General features: G+C 43.4%; 1 protein-coding gene across 2 annotated transcripts in view; it reads left to right on the plus strand.

The window, feature by feature from the left end:
• The window catches only part of LOC149870770 (transmembrane protease serine 11A-like), a 66,386-nt gene that overhangs the window by 42,015 nt on the left and 6,933 nt on the right, over nt 1-17,438 (plus strand). The window contains exons 6-7 of one of the 2 annotated variants that reach the window (XM_090034748.1): nt 4,722-4,769; nt 14,866-14,904. In XM_090034748.1, the coding sequence (XP_089890874.1) occupies nt 4,722-4,769; nt 14,866-14,904 (87 nt within the window). The remainder of the gene's footprint in view (nt 1-4,721; nt 4,770-14,865; nt 14,905-17,438) is intronic. The other variant, XM_090034747.1, reaches the window with a different exon arrangement.

Here is a 17,438-nt window from a genome sequence, read left to right on the forward strand (position 1 = left end):
CAAGTCCCCTTGTCTGTGGTCTGCTCATCACCTCTTATAGCTACTCCCAGTCTACCGGTTAACCTAACCAAAACATAAATACAAAATAAGTAACAATTTTTTCATAATCTCAGGTTAATACTTCCCTGCAACCTAAGAGTTCTCCTTGGCTTCTTATCCACAGCTCTCTGGCACTGCCCGGGCACTGGTCAGCCCTCCTCCGGCAACCATCTTAGGCAAGAACTCCATACCCTGTAGCCTGCTGGGCCAGATTTTCCCCCTTCCAGTTCAGGGACTGGGTTTATAGTGCTCAGCCCAGCCCCCTGTCTCTCTTTCCCCAATGCCAGATGCAGCTAATTGCCTTATTAGGTGCCTGATCCCTGGCCCTTTACCCACTTAAACCCTCCTAATAACAAGGGCAAGAGTTTCTTGTTATGTTACAGCATTATACAGCTGAATGCCCTATTACGTCCTTGAAGGAGAGGGCGATTTGGAATCTAGATCCTGCTCTAGACCTCAATTTGAGGTTTCATCCTCTCCCCTGTAACACGGAGAAGCCAAAACTTACAGCTGAACTTTGGACGATCATGGAAATTCAGAAAAATATCTTGGTTTTTCCTGCCAGGCCTATCTCTGCATTTTTTCTATATCATTCCAACTCTAGTGGTTTTTATCACTTGAGGTCATAAGGCCTTGAAACTGCAAGTGATAAAGCCATTGCTAGCCACTTTCTTAACCACTTCTGAAAAGTGTCACTATGCACGTGTTACCAAAAACCATAGTTTTGGGACAAGATATAACTCAATAGAACTATGTGATTGAACACCTGCTAAAAATCCAGGGCAGGTCCTCATTTGCATGTCAGGCTAGGAGGATCCAATAAGGAGAATGAGTAAATCTTCAGCCCTGCACCTAATCATCTTGTTATTCAGCACCATGTCTCAACTTGTACTCAGTGCAAAACTGCTTGCTCTTGGGAGCAGCTGGAATAAGCTGTCTGTCAGTCTGGTGCATCATCTATGGTCTTGCAGACATGGTCACGGGTAGCTTTGAGAGCTAGCAGGAAAATTTACCACCTGTTCCACAGTGTGGATGGTAAGCATACTGGAAAAAAATTAGTGATATTTTACTAATCTATTCATATGTTTCAAGCAGAAAGATAATGGTATTTTGGATACTTAATAGATGCCATAGAAAAAGAGCTAGGTCTAGAATCTGTTGGATGTTTGACTTCTTAATACCCTGAATCTTCCTAAAGGTCCACTTAGAAGCTCCTCTTCTTTTGAGGGTTCTAGGCTGCCTAAGGTGTTCTTACTGCCTCTTCTCAGATGGCTGCAACCAAACAAGGGCCCATTTTTAATCAAACCAACAGTGGAAATGGAAGATATCATTCATGGCCAAATGTGCATATCACAGCTTTAGAAACACCCTAGATAAGATTAATTCTTCCCCTGGCATTGCAGCAATAATGTGAACCATGGTCCAATTCCTTCCTCCCCTTAGCACTGGCACCAGAGAGGCCCAGATTTCTTTCCCATGGCTCTATATAGTTTACAAATTCAAGGTTTTCCTGGCAGAACTCCAATTCACACTCAAAACCTCTCTGTGGGAACAGAACCCCTCACTCTGGGTGAAGAGTTACCCATTTCTGCCACTGCCCAACAACTGTCTGAAGTTATATGTGGACACCTCTATGCCTTCAGCTGTCGCAGTCTATTCACTTGCTGGTGTCTTCCTAAGGCATACTTTGGACCAGAGGCCTAACTGTGTTGCTGGTATGGTAGCAGCAATTCCAGCAGCACAGCTGCTGCTCTTTTTGTACTCCCCCTAGGTCCAGCGCCTGGAGTTGGTGCTATAGTCTCCCTCTACCCTACTTCATTACACTACTGATTTGTACTTTGGTGGCATAATTTCTGTAGTGGAGCCACAAGTGTGTGTGTGTGCGCTTCCTGACAACTTGGTGGTGGTAGTTGCTCTCTTTCACCAGAAATCCTTGCAGCAGAGAAACATGCGTGTAAATAGATATGGGTTCAGTCTGCAGGACAGAAAGTGGAGTCAGCTCATAGCCAGGATCCCCATGGCAGCAGTGGACCCAAATAGCAAGGCAGTCACCAGTGCCTTAGCAGTGAAGTTCAGTGCCCAGGGCAAAGCCTGCAGTAGCAGCCTGCCCTTGTCCTGCACACAGATCCAAGGGGCATATGCCCATCGCATGCTTGCCTGGGAGTGCATAGTGGTGGAAGCCAGCCTTCCCCCATCCCCGCATCCCCCAAAATGAGCGACATGCACTCTGCCCCACGCCCTGCCCTGGCTGGACAGTGCCTGTTGGCACTCCTTCGATTCAGCACCTGGGGCGGTCGCCCTGCTCATCCCCCCCTTGCTACAGCACTGACTGTCACCATCCCATTTTTCCCCTTTTCTGGCATCTTGTCCTGCAAAGTGTACAGCTGGCTACATGTTATTGCCATGAGAAAGATGTTTGGAAGATCTCTGGCACTGCTCCATAGTGAGCAGAAAGTACTGCCATCTGTCCCAGAGCCACAGGCTTTGCCATATGCAACATGAGTCATTAATTGCTTTCAAACAACAAGTCATCTGTCATTATTTTTATTTATCTAGCACCCAGCATTTGCTTCGGTTCTTTAGAAACATAGGTTGCATTTACACATGCCATTAAGGTGACAAGATGAACTCCAGCAGAGTTTGCACTGGCATTTATCACAGCACCTGAACGGCACATGCTCAAACTGCTGTGATCTAGGGTGCACATGCAGATGTGCCTGAGACTGCAGCAGTTTGAGCTGAGGCAGGTAAGCCCCAAGCTGGCAGAAGGCCCAGAGGGTCAGCTGCAGGCTTCGGGAGGTGGTGGAGGGACTGGCTGGGGTATGAGAGTGCCCCAGCACAAGAAGCCCTGTGGCTAGGTGGCAAGTAGGTGTCTGGCCCACAACTGCCTGCGTCATCATTTACATGAGCATTTAGGCACAGTTATTTTCACCACTGTAAGATAGAACTGTCCCCAGTAGTATTATCTTACGGTGGTGAAAATTAGTTTGTTGCACTCTGTAGCATTGCACATGTAGACTGTGATGCTTTACACTGCAACAAATTAGTCTGCTGCACAGTTAAGTGCACGTGTAGATGTACGCACAGAGCCTAGAATTAGGAGGCAGATGTTTCCACTTGTCCTTAGGAACCATGCAAGTGAGTTAGCTGACCTCAATTTTCAATGAATGTTTTATTGAGTCCCATCTCTGAGGATGCATTTGGTTTCCTGCTGTGATGCCACAGCTACAGTGATGTAGTGGCTAAAAATAACCATGCACCACTGGTACAGCGCAGTATAGGCTGTTACTGCACTGTCATTTTGTACTTCCTTTAGTACTAAATGATGGTGCAGTAACAATGGTGCCATAGGGACACCACTGTAGCCTTGGCGTCGCAGTTTGTGCCTGCCAATGTTACGTCACCATAGCACATTGCTATGGCAACATAGTGTCACGTGTAAACATGCCCAGAGCTATCTAAAGAGAAAAACTGAAATTTCCAAACCTTTACATGGACAGGAAAGAGAGAAGCCAAATGAAAGGCTCAGCATTATAGACATATGTACAGACAGATAGAGAGAATACCAGATAAAACTCACACAAATGAGAGACAGTGGGAGGTTCTTTTTTTTTCAGCCACAATTGAAGTTTCTCCAAAATCCAGTGTCTTGGTGCAGTGTGCATGAAATAAACTATTTTCATTAAATTGGCATCAGATTTGTATAGATAGACTTGTCACACTTATTATCAATTATGAATAACTTATATGGGGGTGATTGATGGATGTTTTAATGAATGGTTAATCCATTCCTGTAAAGTCCAGTAAGTTGCTTATAAGTCTGCAGCCATTTCTGCTGCGTTCCTAACACTAGATAACACAATATTCATGTGCATGCTTGTAACATGTATTGATCATACATTCACCCTGTCTAAAGGGAACCTTAATATAATGTGACCACTATTCTTATGTTAAAGAAAGAGAGAGTTTTTCTAAATAAAAAGCTGAGCAGTATAGGATTACAATTCAGTGGATGAGAAAAACATTATAGATCTGTGTGTAACATGTGCAGATGTCAACAAGACTGGAAGGGGCAATCCATGGGAACCCTCTGCCATATGGGGATTAAGGGGTACTTTGTCTTACTTTACAGCACTTAATGAAGTAGATTGTTGCCTTGGAAAACTCAAGCATCTCTGAACTAGATAGTCTTGAAAGCGCCACCCTGCCCTACCTCCTGTTTGTCTTGTCATAGTTCCCTCTTCTCTGCCTCATCCATATTCAAAGAAGGTTTGTGGAACATGTACAGAGAATCATGTCATCTACACTTGATTTGCCTCAGGGTGTTTTCACAAAATTACTTAACTCTCAGGATGAAAATCAGGTCCAAATAAAGCAGAATCAGAAGTGACACTGATTTTTTTTTGGTTCAGGCTAAGATTAAGTGTATATTTCAGGGACACATAGCAGAATGACTTTATCTTCCTTCCCAAAAGCTCATTCTTCTTTCCACCAGGACCTGGTATATGTATTCTCTGAAATGCTATTGCTACCACAGGAAGCATAAGACACAACTTCAGTCTAAGGGCCTGAACAAATAACCCATTTAGATTGGCATCACACCAGTGTATAAAACTAGCAGACAGATGATGTACAGCCCTAAGCCAGGATAACATCACCTAAACTATGGAGAATTATGTCTGAAAAAACAGGGCCAAACTCCACCAATGTAAGGTATAATGGTTTAGATAGTGTCTCTCTCTGTCCTTCCTGAGGAATTTGCATGCTAAAGCAAACAGCTCCTCCTCCACCAAGTAATAGTAGTCACTACCTGCAACCACCAGAATAATTCATGCCCAGTTGTTTCCTGATTCCAATATAATTTAGGTGTATCAAACCTACAGAAAGTATAGCAAGCCATGTGTTAGTTTAGTAGGGACCAACCATTTGGCAGGCATGCTACAAATTAAGCTCTTAGTGCTTTCCTGAGTGCCACTTCAATCCCCTTCTCCTGCCCAATCTTCTGCTCTGCTTTCTACTGTCTGCCCTATACTCCCTCATTGACCTGCTGCTCTATTTTCTGCTCCCTTCTCTATCTGCCACTGTGCTGCCTGCCCTTCCTTTGATCTGTGGTATGCCACACACAGTGGCTGCTTGTGTCACTTGTGGCATGCATGCTACAGGTAGGCCATCCCTCTGTTAGTCTGTTCAGGGCTTAAGGTGCTTCTATGGCCCTCATTACCAGTTTCTGAGCACCTAACAATCTTTTACATAATTACTCTTGGAAGACTCCTGGAAGGCAGTGCAGTGGTTTTAGTCCATCATATGGATACAGATTTAAAGCATGAAGAAGCTAAGCACTTCCTACAGTGGACAGCATAGCAAGGAGGTAAATCTGATCTTCTGAGTCTCAGACACCCTACACACCCGCCCATCCTTCTGCCCCATTGATCTGCCAATGGGAAAAGTGAAACCAAGAGAGAAGCCAGGCTCCTGGAAAGGTGACAGATTGCTGAGCCTCTGTACATGGAACAGAGTACAAAATTTGTGGACCACAGATGCATCTCAAGCAGGGCCAAGGAGGTGATACTCCCCCTCTATGCGGCAGTGGTAAGGCCGCAGCTGGAGTACTGCATCTAGTTCTGGGTGCCACACTTCAGAAGGGATGTGGACAACATGGAGAGGGTCCAGAGGAGGGCTGCTCGCATGATCAGAGGACAGCAGGGCAGGCCCTACAAGGACAGGCTATGGGACCTGAAACTGTTCAGCCTCCACAAGAGAAGGCTGAGGGGGGATCTAGTGGCCTGTTACAAACTAGTCAGAGGGGACCAGCAGGCATTGGGGGAGTCCCTGTACCCCCGAGCACTGCCAGGACTGACTAGAAATAACAGTCACAAGCTGGCAGAGGGTAAATTCAGATTAGACATCAGGAGGCACTACTTCACTCTCAGGGCAGCTAGGATCTGGAACCAACTTCCAAGCGAAGTGGTGCTGGCTCCTACCCTGGGGTCTTTAAGACAAGGCTTGACAATCACCTTGCTGGGGTTGTGTGACCCCAGTACTCTTTCCTGCCATGGCAGGGGGTCGGACTTGATGATCTGCTCAGGTCCCTTCTGACCCTACCTACTATGAAACTATGAAAAGAATGGCTGGAAGATATATTACTTGGTTTAGTTGCCTTTAAGTAAAGACTACAAGATCTGATTCATCTGAGGCAAGGCTGAATGTCATGAGAAGTAACTTAGGGTCGCCTCTGGAGGAGGTTATGATGGCAATCATATGGCATGCACCGCCTGAGCTTGGCGGTGCACCTCCTCACCACTTGCTACCTCCCCCACCACCAACACCACTGGCGGTGTCTATAGGCGGTCTCTGATTGCTGCTGGCTGTCGCACTTGCCAAATCCCCACCCCCACCATGCCACCGACAGTGCTGCAACCGCCTGTAGGAGCTCACTGCTTCTCTGCTGCCAACAGTGCCTCCACTGCCTGCAGGAGCTCACTGTGCCTCCCCCCCCGCAACCTCCAGGGCACGCGGCGTTCACAATAGCAATGGTACTTTATCAGAAATGCGCAGTCTGTAGAAGGCATAAGGTATAGTGAGCCAGATATTCCCACAACCCTGTAGTAATGACATATTGCACAAAAGGACTGTGGAGCAGGAATTCTTTAATCTAACCCAGCAGCTGGGCAATTCCTACAGTTCAGGCTGCTAAGCAGCTTTTCCGTGATCTGTTCTTCCCCAGCAGAACCAGATTCCTATTACATTGAGTACTCCCCCTCCCTATGGTAGCAGAGACAGAGTTTGGCCCTGGATTTGCTACTCAGGAGTTCTATTTTTTCTCATGGCACAATGGTAACTTGCTAGCAAGGCCCAAGTAGATAACGACCAAGGCAAACTGGGCAGTTTATCTAAGGTGCTGAGTTTGCAGAAGTCCACAGTAAAATTTTCTTTCATTTTGGGCATGTCTGTAATTGTGTGGCACTCCAGTGTGCTGCCACCACACCCAATCTGCATGAGTCAAACCTAAACATGAAGTAATGAAGCCATCTGAAGGGTGCTTCCTTCTGCCACACTCGGCATTTTGTGTCCCATGAGTTTGAGAGCAGCAGCAAGGGACTCCCTCAGGCAGGCTTCACTGTGGGAGTGGATAAGCAGGATGGGCTTTATGAGACCACTGTTTGGAGCCCTGAAGTAGCAGTATAGATATACCCTGGGCAGCCAGGCCCTCTTCAGACATGTGGTGGAAATCAATTTCCTATTTCCAAGCCAAAGTTAAGGAGGGATTTAATTCAGATGATAACCCTGAGTATTGGATGGCTTGTTAAATTCCATTGGCCCTCATTTTCAGTCTGGTTAAAAATACTGATCATAGATTGATAGGCAGCGATGAAGATCGTTTAGTTGCATGGTATCTAGGTACTTTTGCTTCTAGTCAATCTAAAAGAATGAAAGGGACAGAAGTTCAGTTCCCCGCTGAAACTCAGAATGTTTTCTGCAAAGCATTCTGAGTGTTACCCCAGACCAAAAAGAAGTTCACTGTTGATTGAAACGTCTTTATCTGATACCTAATACAAGGAGGGGTCAGATTTTCACTCTATCAGCCATTTTTTAAGCTATCTGCAGTCATGCACTTGTGTTTGGTCACAGCTATAAACTACTTTCTGTGGCCAAATCAAGCCAGAATTGTCACTCCTGTCTGCACCTCAAAATAATACGTGGTGGGAGAAATGCTAGATACATTTTTTCCCAATTCAAAAAGTTTTAATGTACATTCAGTATGGGTACTGGGCAAACATTTAGGGATGCCATGTATTAAGCAGGCTAGCTCACACATCCATGGTACTAAACTTACTGATTAACCAAAACATGATATACAAAGAAACATTTTGTGTGATCTGCATGTCTTAAGCAGGGAAGGGTTTGTCTTTTATAGAAAGGCTGCCTTTAATACTATTTTCACTTTTACAGGATCTGAGCCTTTATAAAGGGTGTTGTTTGTATACTATGACTGGGTTGGTTTAAACTGGGATGTTCCTGCCCTGCTTCTCGAGGTCTCTTCCAACCCATTTTTCTATGATTCCATGATACAGAAAAGAAACAGTATGGGGTGCAAATATGGCTGCTTCATATGCTTGCCCCAAAAGAGATGGGTGATGGCTTCAATGTCTGTTTTTCTTCCTTTTCCTAGTATTTCAGTTGAAAATCATCTCTATTCTGCTTATGTGGATGATATCTTTGGTGTGAGCAAAGTATCTGGAACATTTTCAGCTATAGGGTACTTTGTCAAATTGCCTTTAAAATACATATTCAGATGCTATTTTGGCAAAACTGCATGCAGAAATAATTGGGCAAAGTAAAGGTTCTAGTGGAGGCAAAATGGAAATGTGTGTGCCTAAAAGATAATGCACTTGCCTGTTCCAAGTTATGTTGGATTTTAGAAATAGAAAAATAAAAAGATTTTTCATTTTTAAAGTACAGAGCCATCTTTAACCCTCCATATATTGAAATGCATGACACTTCCTAATAGTGCATTCACTTGCAATATTTAAATGACCTCAATGAAACCTTTGTTCCTTTTAAAGTCAGTGGGTGTTTTGCCACTTATTCTGTTTTCTTCCATGCATGCAGTGGCCTCTCTAACTAAACAGAACTTCAGTAGCAGGGAAAAAAACTAGCTTTCCCAGTACTGAGACAAAAGTATCATTTAGAAGTATGAAACTGATAATATTTGTCTTTGCATACCATCCCTGAACTCCTCAGTGAGGAGCAAAAACATTTATTGTGCAGGGTTATTTTGCAGACCTCAGAAATGATTGTACCTCTGAAACTTGCAGGGTTGGGACAGGCATTCAAAAAGCCTGAACCTGAATTAATTAAATCTTTGCAGGTTAGTCTAACCTGACTAGGCAAAACCAGTTTGTAACAGCACAGCCATCCCAGAAGTGCAGGCACATACCTGCAATGGCTTAGACTAGAAGCCAGGGGGTGCTACAGCAGCCCTCCCTTCCCTTTCACAATGCTGAGCTGAGGAAGGGCTTGGCCAAGCCCCAGCAGGATGCTCTGATTAGAATGAGGTTCCCCGCCTCTCCTTGATAACAGAGCATTTATCAGCTCTGTTATCAGCATTTATCACTCCATCAGAAAACAAAGCCTCTCTCATTAGTTCAAGCACTTCCTAAACAACTTTTTCCAAGGAAGGAATGGAGGGACAGCTACCAGTTAATTAACTCCAAGAAGCCTTAAGCAGACACAGTCCTGTCTCCCACAGCACGGACGGTAGCCAGTATGTGGTATGCTACCTAATGCTGAGAAACGTCTGTATAAACTGAGGGAAGGGGGGAATCCCTGCTTTGTAGGAAGTGGGGATGGGAGGGGTTGGGGGGAGCCAGGGGAGGCGCTTGCAGTCTCTGCCAGAACTGCAGCCAGGGAGCAGAGGAGAGGGGCCAGCTCTGCTGTGGAGCAGAGAGTCCAGCTCAGAGAGCATGCTGGGATGCTGGGGGAGTCTAGTTTAACCTAAACCAGGAAGGAGTCTGGGACAGACATTGCATAAACCGGTTTGATCCTAATTAGTAAACCTACATTCAACCAGGTTTATCTCAAACTGGTTTCAGCCATTTTCAAATTGGTTTATGTTCACTGAACATCTGTTCACTTACAGGTTTAAATCAGTTTCTGATCACTTAAATCAGTTTACATGTAATGTCTGTCCCCAGTCCTATCCTAGTGGTTAGGCTGAGTTGTTAAAAACATGCCAGCAGCAATAGGGCACCTTGCTTCCTTCATCCCATTAGAAAATCCCATCCTTAATTACTTATCTGTAAGAACCTATTAGGAATATAAATGCACGCTTTTCTCATTTTTATGCATGCTCACTCTGCCTCAGTACACCTAATTACAAAAGAAAAATAATGAAATTCCTTAATAATCTGTTTTGTAGGGAATTGAGGTTAATCATTTACACAATGGTTTTCAATGTATTGAAATTTGTTCTATATGCAAAACTGCTATGATAATGAAAGTAGATTGCACAAGTAGGAACTAAATCCCAATTCAGAAAGACTGTGAATTGCACCTGACTTTTTTGTCCTTTCTATTTACTAAACACGGTTTATTACGCTGTCGCTATTAAGTGCCACCTTGTGGCTAGGTAATGTAAACATTAGTTAAAGTTTGTTTTGGGATCACAGTACATGTCCAAATGCCGTTTTCACAAACATGGAATAAGGAGTTATTCTTGCAAGTACAGGGTAGTTGTGTGGCCTGCAGCATGAAAGCTTACTCCTCTCACATCCCTTAGAGACAGGGCTTATGGAGTGTTGACAGGGCACTGTGCAATGACTCTGCTATAGGCCACACCAGGCATGTCTGCACATGGACTTTAATGCTCAGTAGCCTATTTTACTGTGCATTAAAGCACTGCATAAAAATAGTGCTAATATGCTAATGCATAGTAAAATAGGCTACTGCTCATTAAGCAGTGTGTGCTTAGTGTGAGCTTTTGCTTCTGCGCATTAGGGTAGCTTAATGCATATTTATTTAGTACGTCACATTGGAGGTACTAAATGTAATATGCATTAGGAAAAGTGCATTAAGGAAGGTGTCGCTGTTCCCACTCCGGAATTGATGTGAGAGGCTATTCAGTCCTTTCCCTTCTACAGCTATTATGTTCACTGAATTAAAAGGAACCACCAAGTTAGGAGAAGGAAGAGAATTCGGGCCCAAATCTTCAAACGTTATTTGAAGCTAAGGCAACCCAATCACAATGGAGCTGGGCCAATTCCTGATTGTCAATGGTATGAAGTGCTGTTGACCCGCAGAGATATTCTGGGAATCAAGAACAGTTCAAAGGGCCAGTCCCATCAAAATTAAATACTCACAAGCATAAATATAAATAAAGTTGAATAGGAAAAAAAAGTCCTAAAGGCTTAGATGACCAGCCTGTTAGGGAAAAGAACTAAGCAAGTACACATGCAGATGGATAATGCAGTAAGACTGTTATTCAAGACTGAAAAACAAAAATCCCAAGGTGGATCTGTATTTTTATACTCTATTACCTGGCTAATTACCAAAACCTTAATAAGGCTAAAAAGTATAAAAATGTTCCTTATAGGTTCTACTCTAATTAATATTTATATGCCTATTTTTATTCCCTATTTAAGATGTATCAAGTGTAGTCAAGGATCTAAAATCAGACCGAGCTGGCATAAAAGCACTAAATACACTCTAAGTGACTTTTAGCCATCTTCTTTTGATCTGTCTTTCTTGAACTTTCTAAAATTATTTGTGCATCTGAGATTCTTCCCTCTGCTCATTTCCTTTGCCACCTCTTCTCTTACCCAAACTTGGGTCAAGTGAATACAAACAAATGCTATACAATATTGCCATTAAGCAACTTAGGATTTACAATAGTCTACACTACCCAACAGGTCCTGTTAACTTAGATGGGACCTAACAAGGATTCAACACTGCAAAAATTAGATTGTGTATTTCAGGCTCCTGTGTTCCTGACTTCAGCCCTCCTGGTTTTGAACTGTTCAGCCTTGTTGCTTAACTTTACATGAATGAGTCTGAAATGTTTGATCCCCAATTCTTTACAATGCAAGAGCTGCTTGTCTCATTTTAGAGACTCAAAACAACCCTAACACGAGCTAAACTGGGCACACGAGGCATCTCTCTATCCAGAGGGACATTAGGCAAAGAATACCACCATCAAGTTTCCTATTCCACTTCCCTTCTTGCCTTGAGTATAGAGGGCGTGGGGGAACATCATGAATTTAATAGAGAGCCCTGATTGTCCTAAAACAAAAGTAATACTTCTGATATTTGGTAAGTACACTTGAGTATTTTGCTCTCAGGTCTCATTGCACCACTTTCTTCAGCAGCAGATAGACAAATCATTGCCTCAGCTGCGTTGTCCTGGAGAACTGTAAAGCATGCTAAAAAAAGAAGCTGTACATTAAAGAGAGCTCCCTATAAATTTTTATGCATTCCTCAAAAGGTAAAAACCACAGAGCCAGGTTCATAGAATCATATAATCATAGAATCAATGAGTTGGAAGGGACCTAGACAAATCATTGAGTCTGACCCCCTGCCATGGGCAGGAAGGAGCACTGGGGGTGGCAGGGGTCATAATACCCCAGCCAGGGGATTTTCCAGTCTCCTCTTGAAGATTTCCAGGGAAGGTGAGAGCACCACCTCTCTGGGAAGCCTATTCCAGGCTCTGGCCACCCTTACAGTGAAGTAGTTCTTCTTAATACCTAACCTAAACCTATCCTCCCTCAGCTTGTGGCCATTGTTCCTGGTGACTCCAAGGGGGGCCCTGGTGAACAGACTTTCCCCAAGTCCCTGCTGGTGGGCCCTGATAAAGTTGTAGGCAGCCACAAGATCCCCCCCTCAGTCTCCTCTTGCAGTGACTGAAGAGATTCAGGTCCCTCAGCCTCTCCTCATAGGGCTGGCCATGGAGACCTGTTAGTGATGCCCCTGTTGATGCATGACAGGGTGCGGTTGGCTCTGCCTACTGCTTTATCACATTGGTGACTCATATTCAACCTGGAGTCAATCCTGACTCCAAGATCCCTCTCTGCCCCTGTGCTGCTGAGGGGGTCAGCCCCTAACCTGTAATCATACTGCTGGTTCCCTCTCCCCAGGTGCAGCACCCTGCACTTGTCCTTGTTGAACCGCGTCCTGTTCAGATCCGCCCACTTCTCCAACCTATCCAGATCTGCCTGGATGCGGTCCCTGCCTGCTGGTGTATTCACTTTACCCCACAGCTTGGTGTCATCAGTGAACTTGAACAGAGTGCTCTCCACACCCTTGTCCAGGTCGCTAGTGAAGATGTTGAACAACACCGAGCCCTGGGGGACTCCGCTGCCCACACCCTCCCAGGTCGACATCGACCCGTCCACCACCACCCTCTGGGTGCGCCCTTGGAGCCAGTTTGCCACCCATGTGACTGTGCATTCGTCAGTGCCACAGTCCCTCAGCTTGCCCACCAGAATTGGGTGGGACACTGTGTCGAAGGCCTTCTGGAAGTCCAAGAAGATGACATCGACTTCCTCCTTCCCATCTAAGCTCTTTGTTACCTGGTCATGGAAAGAGACCAGGTTAGTCAGGCAGGATCGGCCTGGCATGAACCCATAAACCTCTCAACATCACTTCCCCTGCAGGGCTCTCACAAATGTAGCCCTTGATAATTTTTTCAAAGACTTTCCCCAGGATAGAAGTGAGGCTGACTGGCCTGTAGTTGCCAGGCTCTTCCTTCCTCCCCTTCTTGAAAATAGGGACCACATTGGCCCTTTTCCAGTCCTCAGGGACTTGGCCCGAGCACCAGGAGTCCATGTATAAGCAAAGTTCTTACTTTGCTTATACCCATGTAATGCCACTTGATATCAACAGACTTATCTCAGACTTGGTCATAGAGAATCATATACTTGGAAGAGACATTAAGGGTCATCTGGTCCAACCCCTACATAAAGGCAGGGATGATACAACTTTGGCCAACATAAGGCTTTTGTATTTCCAACCTAGATACGTTAGGCAGCTGTCAGAAAGGGACACACAAAGGAAATACCTTGCAATATCCCAGCTGACTCATAGACTGTACAGCTCAATGAAAACATGCCAATTGCATTGCTTTTGGCACTATGCTTCAACAAGCTGTCTGCTCCTTTTGTCTGCATGACTAGTGTTGCAATCTAATTGAAGTCTTGGTAATTGACAGCTTTATACTTAAGCCTTGATAGGGAAATGCCTCTCCACCCAGAGGGTTGCTAAAAATTTACTACTGTCAATATTTACTAGGAAAAAAAGTTGAAAACGTCTTGTAAAAACCAGGTGTGCTCTTTTGGTATCACTTTCATTTGGTTGGCAACCAGGGAAGAACTAATACTTTTATGATAATCAGATATCTCATTATGAACTTTGACCTACATACTTATTATATTTGAAACCAGTAGCAAAAGGACTGGTGAGCCAAAGCTTTTAACTCTCCGCCAAACATTTAGAGGAAGAGCCCAAACAGGCTCAGGACCAAGCGGTCCCCATCATTCTCAGTACAGCCCAACAAGGAACAATGTTTTCAATGGAAGAGATTGAGCTGAGCCCTTCTATAAACCTGCTGTCCACAAGCCTAGTTAAAGCTTTGTCATTCTGCTTTTTCAATATAAGTTGAGAATTCACAGGAGTGAACCCTTATACCTCGGTTGGAGGCCACCAGTAGCTTCTTACTTCAAGACAAATCTCATCCCTCTTTATTATGCTGATACTCCTCTGCTATAGTGAATAATAGTGAATCATTGCTTATATCTTTGGTAATAAGTAATCCCATGTCATTGTAGCAAAACCACAATGAAATATGCCTTTCACATTGTTCATGGCTCTGCCAAAAATCACTCAAGTTAAGATGCCTGTGTACAGGCTTTTTTGTTTGTTTCCTTTTTTTTAATTGTATTCCTTAATAGAATGAAATTAATGACCATACGTTCAGTAATCATTATTTCAAAGAGACAAAATGCACTCCACATAAAAAGAAGGAGAGTGGAAAACATAAGCACAACATGAGTAATACTAATGCAACAGACAAGAGCATGACCCAAAGCCTATTGAATTTGATGGAAACAGTCCCATCAACTGAAGTTGATTTTGGATTAGAGCCCAGATAATTCTATATAAAGAGAGGGAAGAAATGGGGAAAGTTGATAAGGATGGGTATATCAGCCCTGCTGTTTACTTTGGGCTGTGCCAGATGCGTATATTTTAGTCCTGAGTTTTATTCCTTAGTTTAAATGAGTGTACAGGTAGAAATAATTTAAATGAGTATATAGCTGACATTTTTGTTTATTTCAGATTTGAAGAAGAAAACAGTTGAGGCCATCTTCAATACCTGTAAGTCACAGCATTTTATCCTTAGCAATTCTTGGTTTGCTGTAAGAAGCAGTAAGAGTCTCTGATCCTTTTGCTAGTCCTTTCCTAAAGCCCTTTCTTTCACTTCTGTATAAGAAGTGTGATTTTGTATGGTATTGATTTTGTATGTCCTGCCTGGGTTTTCAGGGTCTTTCCAGAGGCACTGTCACGTTCAAATCAGGTCATTTTGAAGTAAGGAGTTAGAAGTAACTTCTACTGGGTTCTCAGTCATGGTTTCTTACAAGTCTTCTTGACTTACCGCTTGTTGTAAGGAGAAATAGTTAGCCATGTTAGTCTGGAGTTAGGCAGAAAATGAGGCAGCGTGGCATCTTAAGGCTATGCCCTACTTCATGCCTTTCTGAACAAGGCAGTCTATCAGGTGCCACACTGCCCTGCCAGTTGTTTTAAGGGTTAGGCTGCCTCAAGCTGGGCATTGAAACAAATGTTGTCAGAGTTGCTTAGCCCCTGCAGATAGAAGGAGCTGCGAGTGCTCAGTACCTCTGACATTTAGGATAGATATTCCTTAGCCTCATCTAGACTCCACTAACTAAGCTGAGAGCCTTTCGTTTGGCTCTACTGGGAGATGGATCAGATCCTATGTACTTAAATATGGATTTAGGTGGGCAGCTATAGGCACTCGTGTTGAAAAGTCTGGTCCTAATTTTTAAACAAATGTGAAAAGTTTGCAGAATATTATTAGATGCTGCAAATGCTGGATGTATGAATTATGAAGAATACCAGGAAAACAAGGAGACACAGTTGAGAAGACTGATTTCCTGTCTCGTGTCTTAACCTCAGACACACAAATAACTACATACACTATAAATAATTAAGAGCTTGTGAAGGAGACATTCAGTTTTACAGGCATGTATCAGTGGTTTGAGTGTATATTGAATTTCAAGCAAACTGAAGTTTGAAGCAGGCCATCATTAATCATTCACATATGTAAGACACCCAAGGTACTTTAACTCTGTTGGTATAGGGATGATAGTCTACTTTCCTCCTTCATTTCTGTATAGAGTATCAAAACCAAGCACCATGAAACATTTCATTTTACTGTTTGTTTCACATATACAGAACTCCTGGACTGCAGTGTAATGATTGGTTTCCACAAAATAGTTTGCTTTTTTCACATGTGCATGCAAATCTGAGAATGCAGTGTTTCTTTATAGAAACATACTAGCATAGCTGTTTATTGACACATGCAGAATGACTGCCACACGGACGTTTGGAATACATCTGTGCGCTTCAAGTAGATAGTGAATTTTCTTAGCATCTGACTATTACTGAAGAACAAGGAATAATTACTTTTAGTATACTCAGGAATTTGTAGTTTTCTTTTACATGTGCTTGAGATAAAGAAAACCAGACAGCATCAATGTCACTGCATGATTAAGGCTGAGATTTTCTTTTGTTGGGGGTCACTGATAAAATGGAAGCAGGAGCATAGTGGCAAAGCAAATTAGGGCATCTTCCTATGACTCCAGAGTCATGAATTCAAGTTTCTCCTGGGACTTGTGCTAGAAGCTTCTCCCAGGGACCTTATGTGTAACTGGGTACCTGATTATTGAGTCTAGAGAATCAAAGAGAGATGAATGTGATGCTGGCTGCAGCATTCTGTTATGCTGTAAACTACAGAAATTGGTGTGCCTTACCCACACGCTGGTGCTCTTGGTCAGTAAACTCATGGTAACCCTTGATTAAATGAAAATGTTTGCCACAGAAGGATAGGTGGTATTAGATTCTGATAGTTTCATGGCCCCCTTAGGAGAGCAGTGCTGAGGTTAATTTTCTTGCTTGAAAAATGCAAGATTAGTTATACATCTCTTTGGTTTCTAATCTTTTTTGAGGAGGAGGCAATTTGTTTTTAGTTATAATTGTTCATAAAAGACCTTACTTATTTTACCTTAGATACTTTGCATTCCTGCAAAGCAGCTTTCTAAAGGCTGGCTTTTTTCATACCTGAGGGATTTCTGACTATCTTTCATCCTTTCCAATTTCTTTTGTGTTTTTTTTTTTGCTTGAGGGAGGACATGTGTGTCCGAAAACTTGCAAAGAACACCTTTTTTTTTAACTATTTAGTTGGTGTAATAAAAGATATTGCCTCTACCCAAAGACTTCGCCTGCCCTTAGATACTTTATCAACATCTATTCAGAACTGAATTGGTTTGGTGGCCTTTACTACAAAAGCTTGTTAAGTGGGGTCACTTCTGCTCACTATGTTTTTGCCAGTTTGGTTTGCCAAAGTTTGGATATACTTCAGGAGCTAAACACTACTCCCTGCAATCTGAATGTATGCCTCTCAGCTGGTAGACTGAAACTACACAGCTCTAGAATTAGTTACTGGTAGAGATTATGCAAGCCTCCTGCCCCAATGGAAAGCTTCCAGCACTGGAGATCTCAGCAGCTACTGTTCATTCTTCAAACTTCCTTACATATGGAAATGTGTGGAGCAGTGGCCTTAATGTTATCTAGAGTCCTCAGATTTCACTGATTCCTTTGCCTTGGTTGGTTTT

This window comes from Crocodylus siamensis, chromosome 2, assembly GCF_052110815.1.
Source record: "Crocodylus siamensis isolate JL-2025a chromosome 2, ASM5211081v1, whole genome shotgun sequence".
Classification (NCBI taxonomy): domain Eukaryota; kingdom Metazoa; phylum Chordata; order Crocodylia; family Crocodylidae; genus Crocodylus; species Crocodylus siamensis.